This window comes from Serinus canaria, chromosome 5 (assembly GCF_022539315.1).
Source record: "Serinus canaria isolate serCan28SL12 chromosome 5, serCan2020, whole genome shotgun sequence".
In the NCBI taxonomy this organism is placed as follows: Eukaryota; Metazoa; Chordata; class Aves; order Passeriformes; family Fringillidae; genus Serinus; species Serinus canaria.
Genome location: NC_066319.1, coordinates 26,581,794 through 26,597,726, shown reverse-complemented (window position 1 = coordinate 26,597,726; position 15,933 = coordinate 26,581,794). Strand labels below are relative to the sequence as shown.

The following is a 15,933-nucleotide window of genomic DNA, read 5'->3' as shown; positions in this document are numbered from 1 at the left end:
AATTTCTAAATGAACAGAAAGTTCTCCAGTAATACATTTCATAATATTTTCCTGTTTGCTCATGTAGTGAACTGTGACATTGTTTTCTAAATGAATTATTTTTGTAATTGTGCTGCTCTTTTCTTGCACAAGTGGGAGGCAAGTCAGTGCTCATTCTTTTGAATGTAGGCCTCCTACACACAAGATGTGCCCATTTGAAACTCTGAAGATGATTTCAACCCTGATGACTTGCTCTCAGTGCATTACACCCGCAATCAGCGCACCTGTAATGCAGTCAGATGATACAAGTAGGGGAAAAAGAAACATATGGAAGGATAAATCCCCTTATTAATATACTTAGTTTTTCCCCATCTAGACTATTCCAGTTCCAATGATGTTATTTCAACTAATGAAATGCAAAGTTTTGTATATTATGGTGGAGCAAATATAAATCATTCACTTAAAACCATATTACAGTGCTATGGGTCAAGCTACAACAGAAAGGTTTTGCCTGCCTTTATGTGAGGCAGAGGACAAAGTCATCAGCATCATCAGTCTGGAAGAGTTTTTTCAGGCTGAAGCAGACACTTCAGGCTCCACAGTAATTGCCACTAACTCTGTGGCCACCTTACAGATCTGTCTGTCCTTACAGCACAGTGAATCACTACAACACAGGGCGAGTACACAGAGTAATCATGTCACGCAGTAACAGGACCTAAGCCTCATCCTGGGAAAGCTCTGGGTCTTGCTACAATATGTTTTTTAAGGGAAAAAACCATCTTCATCTGTATTCAAGCACAGAAATAGCAAATATATAGTAAATATATTGTATTGCCCGCAACAGCAACTTGAGCGGAATTTCCGGAATAGCTATCAAACAACCCTGTATCGCAGCAATGAACAAAATCTCATCCCCTGGAACATACATGCAAGGAGCAGCAAACATCTCCCAGTGTTACACGAAGAAACCATGCCCTCAAAAACTCTAAATGCCTTCTCCTGTAGGGGGATATAATATAAGAAAATAAAGATAGTGCAGAAAGTAATCTTATCCCTAAGGAGCTGCAGCTGAGCCAGTTATCAAAGATTAGGAACAGGCCTGACTTGAACAGGCCACAGCTGTAACCAAGGAGAAGAAGAGTGCTATAAAAGAGTGGGGTGGCTGGTTGGGAAGGGAACTGGAGTCAGTTGGCTACCTTGTGAAGAAGAAAGAGTCAGTGCTCTGAGGAGCTGCCCAGGAGAAACATCAAGACAGTATGAAACTTTTGTGATAAGGAGACAACAGTATGGAACCCCTGCAATAAGATGACAATATTCTCCCAGTACCTCAGTTTAATAAGGCCAAGTGCCAAATCTTGCCTTGGATAACAGCAACTCCATGCAGCACTGCAGGCCTGGGGAAGAGTGACTGGAAAGCTGCCTGGAGGAAAAGGGCCTGGGGATGCTGATAGTGGAAGGAATATCAGCCACTGTGTGCCCAGCTAGCCAGGGAGGCCACTGGCATCCTGCTGTGTATCAGCAACAGTGTGGCCAGCAGGACCAGGGCAGTGACTGTCCCCTGCACTCAGCACTGCCAATGTCGCACCTTGAATCCTGTGCCCAGTTTTGGGCCCGTCACAACAAAAAAGACATTGAAGTGTTGGAGCAGATCCAGATAAGGGCAATGGAGGTGGTGAAGGGTCTGGAGCAGAGGTGTGATGAGTGGCTGGGGGAGTTTATCCTGAGGTAAAGCAGACTTGGCAGGGGGAGGAGAACCTTATTGCTCTCTACAATTACCTGGAAGGAGATTGTAGCTGTGTGAGGATTGGTCTCTTCTCCCAGCTAGCAAGCAACAGGACAAGAGGAGATGGCCTCAAGCTATGTCAGAAGAGGTTCAGGCTGGACGTTATGAAGAATTTCTTCACTGAATGGTTTATTAAGCATTAACTGGACTCTGGCTGCCTGGGGAAAGGGTGGACTTGCATTTCCTGGAGGCATTCAATGAACTGTATGTGGCACTTAGTATACTGTCTAGTAGACAGTGAAAGGCTGGTCTCGATGCTTTTGGGGGCCTTTTCCAACCTTAATGATCCTGCGTGATTATGCGATTCAGGGGGCATTCTGCCACGGCGCCTCACACTGACACGGCCGGGCTCAGGCTATCGCCGCTTTAAGGGTGGCCCGCCCCAGCGTTTCCCTGTTTAAGGCCGGCGCGCCTGCGTGCCGGGCCGGGCGGTGTCTGGGGCGCCCGGGTCGGCTCAAGGTGAGCGGGAGCTGCGGGCTCTGAGGGGGTGCGGCGGTGCCGGGGGCGAGCCGCAGGTCGGCCTGGGGGGCGGCTGCTTGGTAGAGCTCGTACCCTCCTTCCCAGGAGTCGTATCCCTAGGGAATAGCACCTCCTCTCTGCAGGACAGGCGGGGGCACAGGTGCGGAAAAGGTTGGAAGAGGCTGCTGGCATTGCCCGGTCCCTGGCACGCGAGCTGGAATCGAGCTGTACTGTGCCCCCTGATCAAAGTGCGTCCCGGGGCGGTGGAGGCATTCCTGAGGAGAGGAGCGGAGCCCACCGCAGCCCCGGACCAGCCTGTAGGACTGTGCCCTCTGCGCTGCCTCTCTGGGTTCTCTCCTGGGCTGCTCTGCCTGCGGCTTCCGAGTCTGGTAATGACCCGCCTGCAAGGCTCTCTCCAGGGGCTCTTCCACCTGTGGCAGAGCTGCTTTCTGACTTGGTCTTTATGCGTACCTGGCACCCTGGATAGTCACTAGGCTCTCTGAGACAGCTCTCACGTGGGAGCTTGCAAACTGCATTATGGGCTTCTCAAAAAACCCATCCGGTGATGCTCCTGCCATCCTGAGAGCAATCTGTGTTCCTTATGTGAAATTCTTCCCAGAAGGAATAGGCCTTTTGTATATAGACCATATACAGATATGGTATTTTAAACAGTTTTCAGCAACTCTAACACAGTGCAACTACTTTGTGGAAAAAAAAAAAAAGAAAGTTCAAAAAAGTTCTAAAAAGCTTTTTAGTTCTAAAAGCTTTCAGTTTTTTTTGGCACCTGAATCTGAAAAAGTAAAGTTTATACAGTCCTATTGTAGGTATATATTAATGAGTACACTTACTGGGTGAGTGCGATCTGATAAAAAGCTGAAAGATATTAGGCTTCTTGGGGATATAAAAAAGAGATGGCTGAATCAAGATCCTACTACTAGTGTCTTTATTTTTTCATCTGCTTCTTTCTTGGAGCAAAGATTGGAGCCTGCCCTCAACACTTAGAGTGTATCAGAAAATCCACATGAAGAAAACACTATGGGAGAGACTTCTTATCAGAGAATAGTGATGAGACATGGAACATTAGGAAACCTAAATTTATTGGTTCAGTTCATGAAAGTACTTTGCTTTTTATGGCATGTGTTTTTCTCCATTCATGATAGTTGGTATTGATTCTGGCTTGCCATTAATTAACATTCATCAAATGTAGGGCTCTTTAGTGGAGCTGGTGGAACACTTTGGTGCTTGATCCATTATGTTTGCTTTTCCATTTAGCTCACCTTGCCAGTTACAGTTGTCTCCTTGTTTTTTCACCAGTCATTTCCACCTCAGTTTGCTTGGTTGCCTCATTCATTGTTCCCACTTGCTTCAGTTCTCTCTCTCCATTCTGTTTTGCTCTTCTCTGCTTTACTGGCCATTAAGTTGCTATTCTTGTCATGTTTCTCTGTTCTTACTGATTCCAAGTCCCTGTTCTTCCCATCTTCCTGCATGTTCCCCATTCAGAGTCATTCTTGAAATTTCTTTTCTTGAGTTTCCTTTGAGGATCCTTGCTCTAGCCATTTTGACACCACAGTTCCAGAGGACTTCCAAATCTTTTTCTCTGTTTAGATTGCCAGTTTTCTTCCTCCTTGCTGCCTGGGCCTGGCACAGGACTACCTGTTCTTCCTTTTGCTTTTTAACTAGACTGCATCTGGCATGGGTTGTAATGACTTGGAAGCAGGTGACTTGTTTTGGCAAGAGTATAGGCAACTGAAAACTCTGCCTTATGGGCAGTCACAGAAACAAGAAGTTCTGGGAACTAAGCCCAGGGCAAACAAACTGGAGCATTTAATCCCTGAAGAATTTATTTAACTTTTTAAAAGGAGTTGTCACATGTCTCTGAAACATTGAGGAAAGAAGGGCAAGGGGAAACAGAGATAAAACTGGGCTAAAACATGCTTGAGACTCCCCTGAAGATGCTGCTGTTGTGCTGCTTAATGCTCCTTATCTACTCATAGGGTGGATCAGGTGATTGGCATAGCACAATGTTGTTAAAATTTGGAGTTTTTTACTCTATTTGATTTAAAGAGTCAAACCAACTCAGGTTGGTTTTGTTTGGAAAAGCTAAAAAATAGTGTTGTCTTTTTAAAAAATAGTCAAAAAACATCCTGCACACTGGCACTGTGCGTGTATTGAAAAGAATTGTGTGTATGATACAAAACCCCTTTATTTCACTTTTAGAAGGAAATCTGTTCTCTTTTTCCAAAAGTTTTCTTCACTGTACAGTGCCAGAAGATGGTGCCTCTACTTATTTTCTTTAGTCACTTCTGTATTGTTTGCAATGTGAGGAAAGTTTGATTCTTATTGTGTTATGGTGTTACTGTGACTATTTGCTTGTGTAATGGTGTTGCTGACTTTCACTGTAGGTGCAGTCCTATTTAGAAGTAAATGTCCATCTGCAGTGTTGTATTTGCTGTGGCAGCTGTCACAGAATTAGTGACAATTCAGTTGCCAGTTTCACTTTTTGTCCACCCACTCACAGTATCTGGAAGATCTTAAAATTGAATCAGTACACAGGCTCCTCAAACAAAAGCTGTGAAAACAAACTGGGAAATAAACAGTGGTTTAGTGGTTTTGTTCCTTCAAAATGTCAGGCATTCAAAGAAGTTGTCTAAACTTACATTGGATAACTCTATTACTCATGTCTATCTATGCTGCTCTGTATTGCTTTGTCTTCCTTTTAGTATGTTAATACTGTGGATTTTTTTTCTTTATATAGCTGGGTTTTTACCCCTCTGTATAATCATAGAAAGGAGATATTTCAGGAGTATGTTAATTTTTATTGTGACTATCTTCATCCTCTCTTGTTCAGATTGGGGGTTTGTGTTTGCATAATGAACATATTTAGTTTTAGGCTAACAAAAATGGAGTCAGCAATTTTGACAGTGGACTGCTCTGTAAGGCATGAGCTGTACAGCAATTCTGCCTGCTCTGTGTGGTTTAAAAAAAGAGACTCAAACCCTCAGCCATGGGTGTTGATACTACATATTGAGGAGTGATGTGCCCAGATTTCATGTCAGATGATGTCGGTTTATATTCACTGCAGTGTTAACTCATTATTTCTGCACAGAGCAGTTTGATTAGTGGTTATAAACTTCAGGTGAGTTGCAAATGTGTGCAAATAATTTACTAGAGTGGCCTTGTCCTTTTAAGCTGCACTGGGTGCATCTGACAGTTTATGAAATGCTCCTTGTATTAGCAGAAATTCTCAGATGCTAAATCAATTGCTCTGGAAATAACAGTTGTACCACTTGAATGTAATTTTGTTGGGCAGATGTTATCAGGAAGAATTTGGAGTTTTGTTCTGAAAAATATTCTGTAAAATAAATACAGGGAGATGTGCTCATGGTCACACAGGAAGTCTATAGTTGAGTACAATGCTGAACCTAACATCAGCCAAACTTTCTCTTAGGCCATCCTTCCTGTTAGGGTTTTACATTATTTTTGTTCTAGAGATTGTATTGGCTGTGTGGCTATAAAGATGGATTTCTATTTCACTTTTCAGTTGTTAAGTCCTTAATTTTCAATGCTCATTTTTGTTTATAAACAGTAAGTAGTAATTTCATCAAAGTGTGGAGGTTTTTCCTTTTGTTGGAGACTGTTGTTTTACACTGTTTTGTCCAAAGAACTCTGCAGGTCACTTGTTTTTCAGCATTTTGTGATGCCGTAAAGACACATTTGAGATTCATTCCTTGTAGCATCCTTAGGTGTTGAAATACTGGAAAGAAATTCCCTTTTTATTAAGTTTTCCCCAATAAGTAGCTTTTCAAGTGCAAACACAATAAAATGTTAAAGCTCGATCTGTTTCTTTAACAAGATTCTTTGAGTCAGCTCATGTTTTAGAGGGGAGGGATGGCCAGGGATGTGCACCTTTTCTCCTAATAACTTTTTAGTTGTTGTAGCATTCCTGACTATAGTTCTTGATGGTTTGTGAGTGCTGTTATGTAAGTACTCTAGCAGTACAGACAGACGGTTCTGTATTTTGCAATGTTCAAAGAACAAAGAGGTTGGATAAGTGGTGATGATGTACTTTCTAGGCTCATCTTTTAGATTAGCTCCAATTTGCTGTTCTTGTCAGCAAAATAAACATTATGACAAAGATGTTAGCTATCATGTTTCATTCTTTAATGTTCGTTGTTCGTATGGGGGTTGATTATTTATGGCTCTTGGCTGAAAATAGTAGTCACATTTTTATTTTGTATTAGATATGAAAGCATGTGAGACACTGTTTTTTCTCCTGTTAAGTCAGGGTAATTTCCTCTTAATAACTTTGGGTCTCACAGGTGCAAAATCACAGATTTGCAATTCTCTTTTAAAACTGTTGAAATTCAGGAAGAAATCTTTCTGTAGAACAGATTGAGTGATGATATCATTCTTTCTCATCTCTGGGCACTGCTAATAGAATTTGCTTTTTCTTACAAAACATCTTACACAACAATATCTTTTTATCATGTACCTGCAGACTGCTATTCTGGTGTGCCTGCCTGCCTTTTATTGAGTGGCACCTGACTTTATGTGCAAAGCTGCCTCTGTGTCTGATAGGTGGGAGCAGGGTGTTCTCAGATGTTACAGGAAAGCTAATCAGACACCTCTCCTGCCTGGTAGGGGTGGTGATGGTCCTACAAGGAGCGTGGTGCATTACAGTTATTCTCCTGTTTGTGTATTTTATGCTTGAGGTTGGTTTATATGATTCTTTATATCTTCCTTTGGGCATGGATGCTGAAGTTGGGGAGGTATGTATTTCATCCCCACTTTCCAAATTACTGAGCACTTTGCCTCATATTCTTTTTTTTCAATAAATTTTTTGTTTCAGGCCTTCAAACAACCTTTTCTTTTGTAGAAATCCAGTGTGAAATTGCTGCAAAAGCAGAGATGATTGTGCAAAGAGTAGTGCTGAATTCACGGCCTGGTATGTATTTGTCTCCACTAAAAAAAGCAATGTGTTTGTTCTGATTGCCTAATGCTCCAGAATGGTGAGGGTAGAAACAGATACTAATTTGAGATATTGACATTTATATATCTTAGTATTGTATGCAGCAATAAAGTTTAAGTAAAGTGCATTTATTTATAGATTTATCAATTTCCATTAATATAAGGAATGTTTGTAATAAATTTGTCTGCGTTTATGGATAAATGTTAATGGTATTAATATAGTTACATTTCTATTAAATATATAACAATATATTCAATATATTCAAACTACATTTTTATAGTCTGTATATGCAGATTTCTAAAGTGTTGTCTGAGAAAAAAGGGTTAACATGTAATATATGAGAACACTCAGTGCAGAGGCTGAAAGTGAAGAAAGATGAGGACACATGACTTTTTAGTTCTCACATTTATTCTTTTGGCATTGTAAGAGATGTCTAAAATATTTTGTTTCCTTGTAGTAAGTATTGAATCTTTTGCTCCTCTCATGTTCCAAAGGGTTGGTTTTTATGTTTACACTGTTGAGGTTTTGTTTACTCTCTTGTTTACACATTTGCCTTGTTATGGATCAGCACAGTATTTTGAGTAGTGAGTTCATAAATCTGGTGTACAAGACATTAAGTTTTGGAGGGAATCTTGTATGCTGCTTAATGCTAAAATAGTTTTAAGTATTAAGAACTATTGTGTGATCTGCAATTAAGTCTTTCAAATGGTGCAGTAGGAGCCAGCTCTAGCTGTGCAGTCACTCTGACCTAAAATAGGCAAGTCTGTCTGGCTGTCTCAGTGCCGATGGTTCCAGTTGTCTGATTAATCCGCTGCATGTGATGCCAACCTGAAGATGAAGCCTCCAGTTCTGGGGTCCTTGCCACAATTTTATGGATGTTTCTGGGAAGCTTTAATGTAAGGAAGTCTCTGTGAAGGGATGCCCTTGCAGAATGTGCATGGGCAGTGGCTGCAGTCTGTATTCCCTCAGTCTTACTTGACTCAGAAGAGGCAGAAAGGTGAGAGTAGTTGGTTGTAGTTTTATACCTGAGTAAATATATAACCTAATTTATTCTAAAAAAGACTACCTTAAAAAAAGGCCTAGCCCTATTGATTAAGGAAAGTTCTATATGGATTCATTTATTTGTTTAATTCTCATATAACTCTAGGTAAGAATGGAGTGCCAGTGGCTGAAAACTTCCGACTGGAGCAAAGTACAATAGCAGATACAGTCCAAGCAGGACAAGTGCGTGTTAAAACTCTCTATCTCTCAGTGGACCCCTACATGGTAGGTGATGGACTTAGAACTAAGCCAGAAATTGTTCTTTTAAGTACCTTCAAATCTGTACCCGTCATGATGTTTAACACCGAAGTTACCAATTACAGAACAAATGTATATCTAGTGTAACATAGTAATTGTATTCATTCTGATGGAGTTATATTGGGAAGGATTTTGGCATTAATATGCTTGGGATATATATATAGGAATATGACTTTTTTGGACGAGGAAGAGGCTGTAAGCCATTACAGATTTGCTTGTATCAATTTTTTATGAACTTGGCCTTTTTTGTATTCTTTTTTTTCCAGTCATGCAAAATTACAAAAATCATGTGGTTGAGAGAATTGTGGGTTGAAATGAAAGTGAAGGTAGAATAAGAACCTGATAGATACATCCTGTAATATTTGGCTATAAAGAGAATTCCAATCATTTATTCCCTCCATAGACGGTGATAGTAGAAAAAAAACCAGTCTAGATTTCAACAAAGTATATTTAGCTTGAGAATTAAGGAAAAGTTTAAGAATCTTGAAATACTGGCTGTAGCTACATGGGAATCTGCAAAGAAACTATGTCCCGTTATCAAGATGTTGCATTAAACAGATGTCTGTCAGGGATGGTCTACGTATATTTGACTGCTCTTCAGTGCACAAGTATAGACTAAATGACTCATGGGCATTCTTTTTCAATCCTGCATTTCTAGGATTCCTTCAGCTGAGGAATGGCATTTGTAGGGTTCTCATTGGACCAGAGCCAGTCATTGTCAGTTGTGGTGGTGCCTTTGAGCCAATGTCTGTAGAATGTGTTGGCTTTGGTAACACTGCTGGAGCAGATCAGCATGGTCCATCCTCCTTTTGTACTGAGCAAACAAGGGGAAAGAGGGATCTAAGAAAAGATCATGAATACTTGGGGCTTATTGAGAGATTTTTGAGTAGCGCTTTGTGTTTGAAGTTCAGAACCCATCTTCATCCCCCACCTAGCTTGAACTGGTAAACAAGTTGTGTTCCACCAGAGCCTTTCATTAAAGCCTTGTCTTTCAGCGCTGCCGAATGAATGAGGAGACAGGCTCGGATTACCTGCAGCCCTGGCAGCTGTCTGAAGTTGCTGACGGTGGGGGCATCGGGGTAGTGGAGGAGAGCCAGCACCATAACCTCGCTAAAGGAGACTTTGTAACTTCCTTCACTTGGCCCTGGCAGACAGTGGCAATTCTTGATGGAGACTCGCTACAAAAGGTAATAGAAATGCAAAGCCCAGGTTGTGACTGTTTTTTTTTCTGAACCCTTTCCCCGCCCCTCCAACCTCTTTTTTTTTTTCCCTAAATAGCTGCTAATGACACTTTTTTTTGTGCAAAACAAACACTTATTGAAGCAATCAGCTCTCAAAAGGCAGATCAACTCATAGGTGCCAAGATTTATATAAATTTATTCTTTATAGCAATTTTACTGGTTAATAGGCCAGTACTATTGTTGGTTTTTTTTTTTAAATCTCTGAAGCTGCTCTAATAAATAATTTGCTTAATTATTTTAATTCTAATAGAACTTCTTGTTCATGAGAGTGTAACTGTAAGACATGAGCGACTTTAGGTATATTTAATCTATTTTTCTAACTTATGTTAATAAAAGCTTTTACTCAGGTTTTACATTCACATAAGAAAGGGTATTCAATATTGAGTTGAAAGTGCATTAGGGATGTCGTGTTGATTGTTCTCTTGTAACAGAAAATTACTGTGGTTTGAGAGTTTATACTTTCCAGTAAACTCCTTCCTTTAGGACTTTGTTACTGATCTGCAAACACCATATTTGATAAAATGGTGCATTTTTATCGTTTTATGCTAGCATAGGGATAGTTCACCATTGTTGGAAACTTATCTCCCAGCTGTTTTGTAACACTTCCATAATTTAAGTATTTGTGATTTACTTTGTTTAAAAACTTTTTCTAAAACCACAGAGACATAACATTTTTGTACAGACTTGTTGTTAGAGTAGAGCTAGAGATAGCTCATCCCTACCAGTTTTACGTTGCCTGTTAAATATCCTGAATTAGTTTTCTACCCTCAGGCAAAGAGCAGAACCTCACCTTAGAAACAAATGACCTCCTACCTACTTTCTGTTCCCTAGCTGGTGCCACAGCTTGTAAATGGACGCCTTTCCTACTTTCTGGGTGCAGCTGGCATCACGGGACTGACGGCCCTGTTGGGGATCAGGGAGAAGGGACACGTGGCCGTGGGTGCAAATCAGACCATGGTGGTGAGTGGAGCAGCCGGTGCCTGCGGCTCTTTGGCCGGCCAGGTAGGTGCAGGCTTAGGACATACAAACATACTCTGTTAGCAAGTTTTCTCTTCTGAAACATGCTGGTTATTAAATATGCAGATAAAATCTTTGTAAACGTGAGCAGGTATAATCCTGTGGGAACGGCCAGTTTCACAGATTTGGCACACACTCTCACTCTGAAAGACTTGACATGCGAAACTCAAGTTTCACGAAATAGGGAGAGGAGAACACAGATGGTGGTGGTTACTTGTTGCTAGCACAGGTAAAATAGATGGTGTATATATACATGTATTTATTATACATTTATATGGTGGCCTGCCATCCCAGCACTGTATTGACTGGAGACTTTCATTTTTTTCTGTATTAGAAAATAGTAATGTGGTAAACCCATTGTGCTGTGTTCCATGACATCCTTTGTGTATTGAGCTTCATAGTTCTTTTATCCTCCTCTGCTTTGCGAAACCTGTTTGCAGTGTGTATGTGCATATCTACAAATATCACTCTAGATATATATATACACAAACAAAGTTGATATTAAGCAAACTTTAGACCTGATGATAAAGGGAAGCTATGAAGAAACAATGCATGAGCAAATCTTTGAAGGTTGTATTTAAATCAATTATTGTCTAATTTTTTTCCTTTTATTAGTTATGTTAAGGTACTCAGCAGATGGTAGTTTTGGCAGTTGTTGTTGATTCCACAAATGTAGTCTTCTGCAGTCAGTGGGTTTGAAAAGATGGCAGATTTTGATTGTTCCTGCCCTGTGTGTAGTTGTGAAGAGAGAGTGAAGCAGTTGTGTCACATGAGATTGGAATGTTTGCTGCCTGGGGTTTAGTGGGGTGGGAATAATAGGACCCCCTTTCTTGCACTGGTACTTTTATGCAGATGAATGATCTAATTTGTCTTTGTTTGGGGTTGGTTTCTTTTGGTTTTTTTTTTTAAAACTGTGTGCCTGCAGATTGGCCGTCTGGAGGGCTGCACTAGAGTGGTGGGGATTGCTGGCACAGATGAAAAGTGCTCCATTTTGGTCCAAGAAATGGGGTTTGATGCTGCTATCAATTACAAGAAGGGAGATGTGGCAAAACAACTGCGTGAATTCTGCCCAGGTGGTGTGGATGTTTACTTTGACAATGTTGGTGGTGACATCAGTGATACAGTTATAAGTCAGGTGATTATTCCAGCTGTCAGGTTTATTCTAGGCATTCTCCAATGTCTGCATGCCCAGCTTTCAATTAATTCATACTGGAGTCTAGCCTGTAATACAGCACAGCTTTCCACTTGAGTGATCGACATCAGGTGCTGATTCTGGGGGCCTACAGTAACACAACAATTTCCTATATTCTTTCTATTTAGTGCCTTTTTAAATTACACTAAGCTGTATAGCAGTTATTTACCCACTATTGCCTTGCATTTTTACCTGTTTTAATCTTGTCATAGATTGAATGTGACTGCATGCAGTTATCCTGCTCTTATAGGAAATGTGGCTAGTGAAAATTTTGCAATAACATCTCTTGCATCTGAAAAATTTAGTTTATGAGATTGAGGAATGCTATTCTTCTCACTTTATGCTGTCCCAAACAGATGAATCAGAACAGCCATATCATCCTGTGTGGACAGATCTCTCAGTATAACAAAGATGTGCCTTATCCCCCTCCGCTGCCTCCTGACATAGAAAAAATACAGAAAGAAAGGAACATCACAAGGTACATGTCTCCTCCAGAACTTGTGACCAGGTTCCAGGTAGATTGTTCATATGGTCTTTGGAAGGTAGTCTGCAATCTGCAGTAGCTACTTGTAATTGGAACAGAATGTTGCTGTGCCTAAAATAGAAAATATAATCATGGTATCAGTAGATCCTTTCCCTTACATTTGTCGTTATCAGCATAAAAAAATGGGAAAGGATGTTTTTATATAGCATTATAGATGTCAGTTGTTACATTTTGTTTGAGGTTGCTTGATTCAGTCCTTTAATCCCTGAGAATTCTTTAGTACAAGGGAAGGTGTGCCATAGTTCTGTTCTCAGGTGTTTTGCAAAGTGCCTTCTCTCAAAATGTTGTAGTTCGGGCATAAGGATGCAGCTAATGCAGTGATTTTATTGAAATTACACTTTTAGTATTTGGGGGTTTATTGGATAATGGAACTGTATGTGTGACAGATATATATGGGTAGAACATTTTTATTATGTTCTGACTCTGGGAATTGTTGAATTTCCTCTTATGGTTCAGATGGAGCTAAGGCAGAGATTAGGAGGAGAGTCTTAGATTTTTCAGTCATTGCATTGCAGGACATTTGGGAGACTTGATTTCTGTGCAAATGAATTGATCTCTCCTAATTAAAATCTTTTTTAGTCCCTCTTACTGTTGTCTGCCCTTTTAAAAAACAGATAAAATTAGTAAAATACACCACGCATAGCAGAATGCAGTGGAGAATTTAGTCAGTATGTTGGACCTTCAGGTAATTATCATTTTTATGATAATTTCCATTTCTCAATTGCTATGGAAAGCTGTGACAGCAGGATATGCAGAATTGTGGGGAACCTGTAAGTTAAGTTATTCTCACCATGTGGTTGCGGGTTCAGTAATTATTCTCCCTACCACTGAAAGAAAGTAAAAAATAATGGGAATTTGCTCACATTTTATGGATATTTACTTATTCTGGTAATACTACTTTACTACTTGATTTTTTATTACTTTTTTCTCTGATACTGGAAGAAAATTTCCTAAGACTGATGTTACTGTCAAGCTCCCACTGCAGGAAGTTGTCACAACAAACTGGCAAGGCCCTGAGCTACATTCCTTTATAATTTGTGCTCATAACCCTTCAGTTTCAACAAGGCTGTTTTCTGAAAAGATTTTTAAAGATTTTCAAGGACATTGATCAAAGTTTCTTAAACCAAAGCTCATTCTTTTCTTTCACAGGGAAAGATTCTTGGTGTTGAACTACATGGACAAACAAGAAGCTAGTGTATTACAACTCTGCCAGTGGATCCAAGAGGGTAAACTGAAGGTGAGAACTTCTAGGTTTAATCTATGGCCTTTGATATTATCTCCTACTGCAAGAAGACTAATTTCTTTGTCTTTGGCTCTCTTACTGTGCCTCAGGATTGAACAGACCTTTTAAAAAATGTGTAAGTATAATTGAAAGCTTATTAGGTAGTGCTGTTTTAAAAAGGTACTTGCTGACTATGGTCTGACTGTAGTTTGACTGGCTTCTCTGAGGGTGCAAGTGCTTTTTTTAGTTAAAGATTCAGATTTTCAAAAATACTCAAAAAAAGTACTTTCAAATACCTGATGAGTTGTGTCCTGAATGCTTTTGAGGATCTTGGTGGAAGTTTTACTTCAAGCTTTATAATCACCACTTATTACTTTGTAATGAGTATATGCTTAACTGTGCCTTCCCTGTGAGGTCTGTCTGAATTACTTTTTGCTTGTTCAAATGATCAGTAACTTTCCTAGGAAAATACCAAGACACTAAATCTTGGTAGGGGCAGGGATCTGACTGAAGAATTAACCAACCTGCAAATTTATCAGAAAATATTCATGCTTCTCTTGATGAAAGAACCTGGTCCAAGCAGAGCCCTGTCCATTATAGCGAGAGAAGTCTTTAGATTTTGGTGGCTTCTTTAGCAGTTTCTTGGCATGTTTCTAAGAAATGTGAAATCCTCTTGCTTGCAGAAAACTGAAAGGACTTGTTTGCATTCACAGGTCAGAGAGACTGTGGTAGAAGGCTTAGCAAACATTGGTGGTAAGATATTTACATCATTTTTGAAGAATAATGACCTGATTATATAGAATGACATTAGAAGTTAGCTACCTCCTTTGTTTCATTTGTCAGTTTCGATTTTTTTGTATTTTATCAAAACCATTATTTTTGTTAGAATAATTTTTTCACTAATTATCAAAATGTTCTGTAAGAGAACTATTGTATATTTAAAAATTATTTAATATAAATTTAGGTTTTATTGTTGTTGTTTTAGTAGTGAAAGGAATTTATTCTTAGACTGCTATCTTAGCAGCTGGTGATAATCATCCTGATCTTAGAGGTTTAAAGTGCTGCCCCTTTCTTTGAATCTGTGTGTAAGGAAATGCTTTTTAAAAATCCTTGAATTTATACTTAGAAGCGCAATATCTAATAGAAGTTGTTATTGGATTTGCTAACAAAAAAATAAAATTAAAAGTATACAGAAGAACGGCCAAAGCATCTTAATAAATAAAGTAAAAATTAATTTATTTTAATAGAACAAAGTGTTCTGTAGTCTGTTCAAAGTATTTGTAAGAAAGGAAATACAAAAATGAAGGGGATCTGGTGACATGAGCCATGTGAGGTGTTTTAAAAATGTGTCACCTTCAAGGAAGAGGGAAGAGTGTGATTTAGTCCCTTTAGCCATTAGTCCCACAAGATTGAAAACTAGTAGAATTAAGTGATAACTAAATCTCATAGATTTCAGTTTATTCTTGTCATTGCTAATTCCTCCTTACTGGTATACATATGTATTTTGAAGTAACTTGGTCAAATAGATCAGTCATATATCATACTTTCATACTTTGTTTACTCAAAGATAGATTATTTTGTAGCAACTTCTCCCACTTCTGTACAATATTTATAAACCTTTTCTTTCATAAATGTTTGTGTGACCCACAGAATTTGTGAGCTGTCCAATCATGTATTATCTCTTTCCTCTTTGTGTGACATATCACAAAAGCAGCAAATGTAGTCTATAACTTGTATAGCATCAAACAGTTGCTTACAGATAATTCTTGTTAAATTATTACACAAAGCTGCCCTTAGCATTTTATTACAGGCTAGTTTTTTTTTTTTTTTTTAATCCCCTTCTTAATTTAACACATAATTAAGGATAAATATGATTAGGTCCAAAGTGGTATCTCTCCTTTTTTGGGAGCTGCTTAATACATTTGCTTCTACCATTTTTTGTTTCTTTTTTAGAAGCTACTTGGCTTGTTTTGCCTGGCATTAACTTATTCCATTATTTCTCTTGAAGCTGCTTTCCAGTCCATGATGAATGGAGGCAATATTGGAAAACAGATCGTCTCAATTTCGAAGTGAAAGTATTGGTTTGAGAAAAATAATTGCATTCTGTTTCTAACAGTGGGCAAGTTTTTCTTATACTAATTTCCATTTCTTAAATAAACCATTAAGTTGTTCTGTATGTACTGAAAGCAGAGATTTTGGGATGCTAATAAATTAAATTGAACTGGAAA

General features: G+C 39.2%; 1 protein-coding gene across 4 annotated transcripts; it reads left to right on the top strand.

Moving 5' to 3' along the window:
* Positions 1–2,142: 2,142 nt before the first annotated feature.
* On the top strand, positions 2,143–15,933 carry PTGR2 (prostaglandin reductase 2). Of its 4 annotated transcripts, none has more exons than XM_009102037.4 (10): positions 2,143–2,221; positions 7,098–7,166; positions 8,338–8,456; positions 9,485–9,676; positions 10,562–10,732; positions 11,673–11,882; positions 12,296–12,417; positions 13,633–13,720; positions 14,419–14,458; positions 15,714–15,933. In XM_009102037.4, the coding sequence occupies exons 2-10, from the start codon at positions 7,130–7,132 to the stop codon at positions 15,776–15,778; spliced, it is 1,044 nt and encodes a 347-aa protein (XP_009100285.1). In that variant the 5' UTR covers positions 2,143–2,221; positions 7,098–7,129; the 3' UTR covers positions 15,779–15,933. The 4 variants fall into 4 exon arrangements, with proteins under 4 accessions (XP_009100285.1, XP_018763152.1, XP_018763153.1 ...); XM_018907607.3 differs by having other exon boundaries at positions 2,147–2,221; positions 7,071–7,166; XM_018907608.3 differs by lacking the exon at positions 2,143–2,221 and adding an exon at positions 2,243–2,610.

Bases quoted from the DNA above. Each gene is read 5' to 3' on its own strand.
- PTGR2 (XM_009102037.4), top strand. From the start codon at position 7,130: ATGATTGTGCAAAGAGTAGTGCTGAATTCACGGCCTG. The intron at 7,167-8,337 runs GTATGTATTTGT...ATATAACTCTAG, and splicing joins AGTGCTGAATTCACGGCCTG to GTAAGAATGGAGTGCCAGTG. The intron at 8,457-9,484 runs GTAGGTGATGGA...CTTGTCTTTCAG, and splicing joins TCTCAGTGGACCCCTACATG to CGCTGCCGAATGAATGAGGA.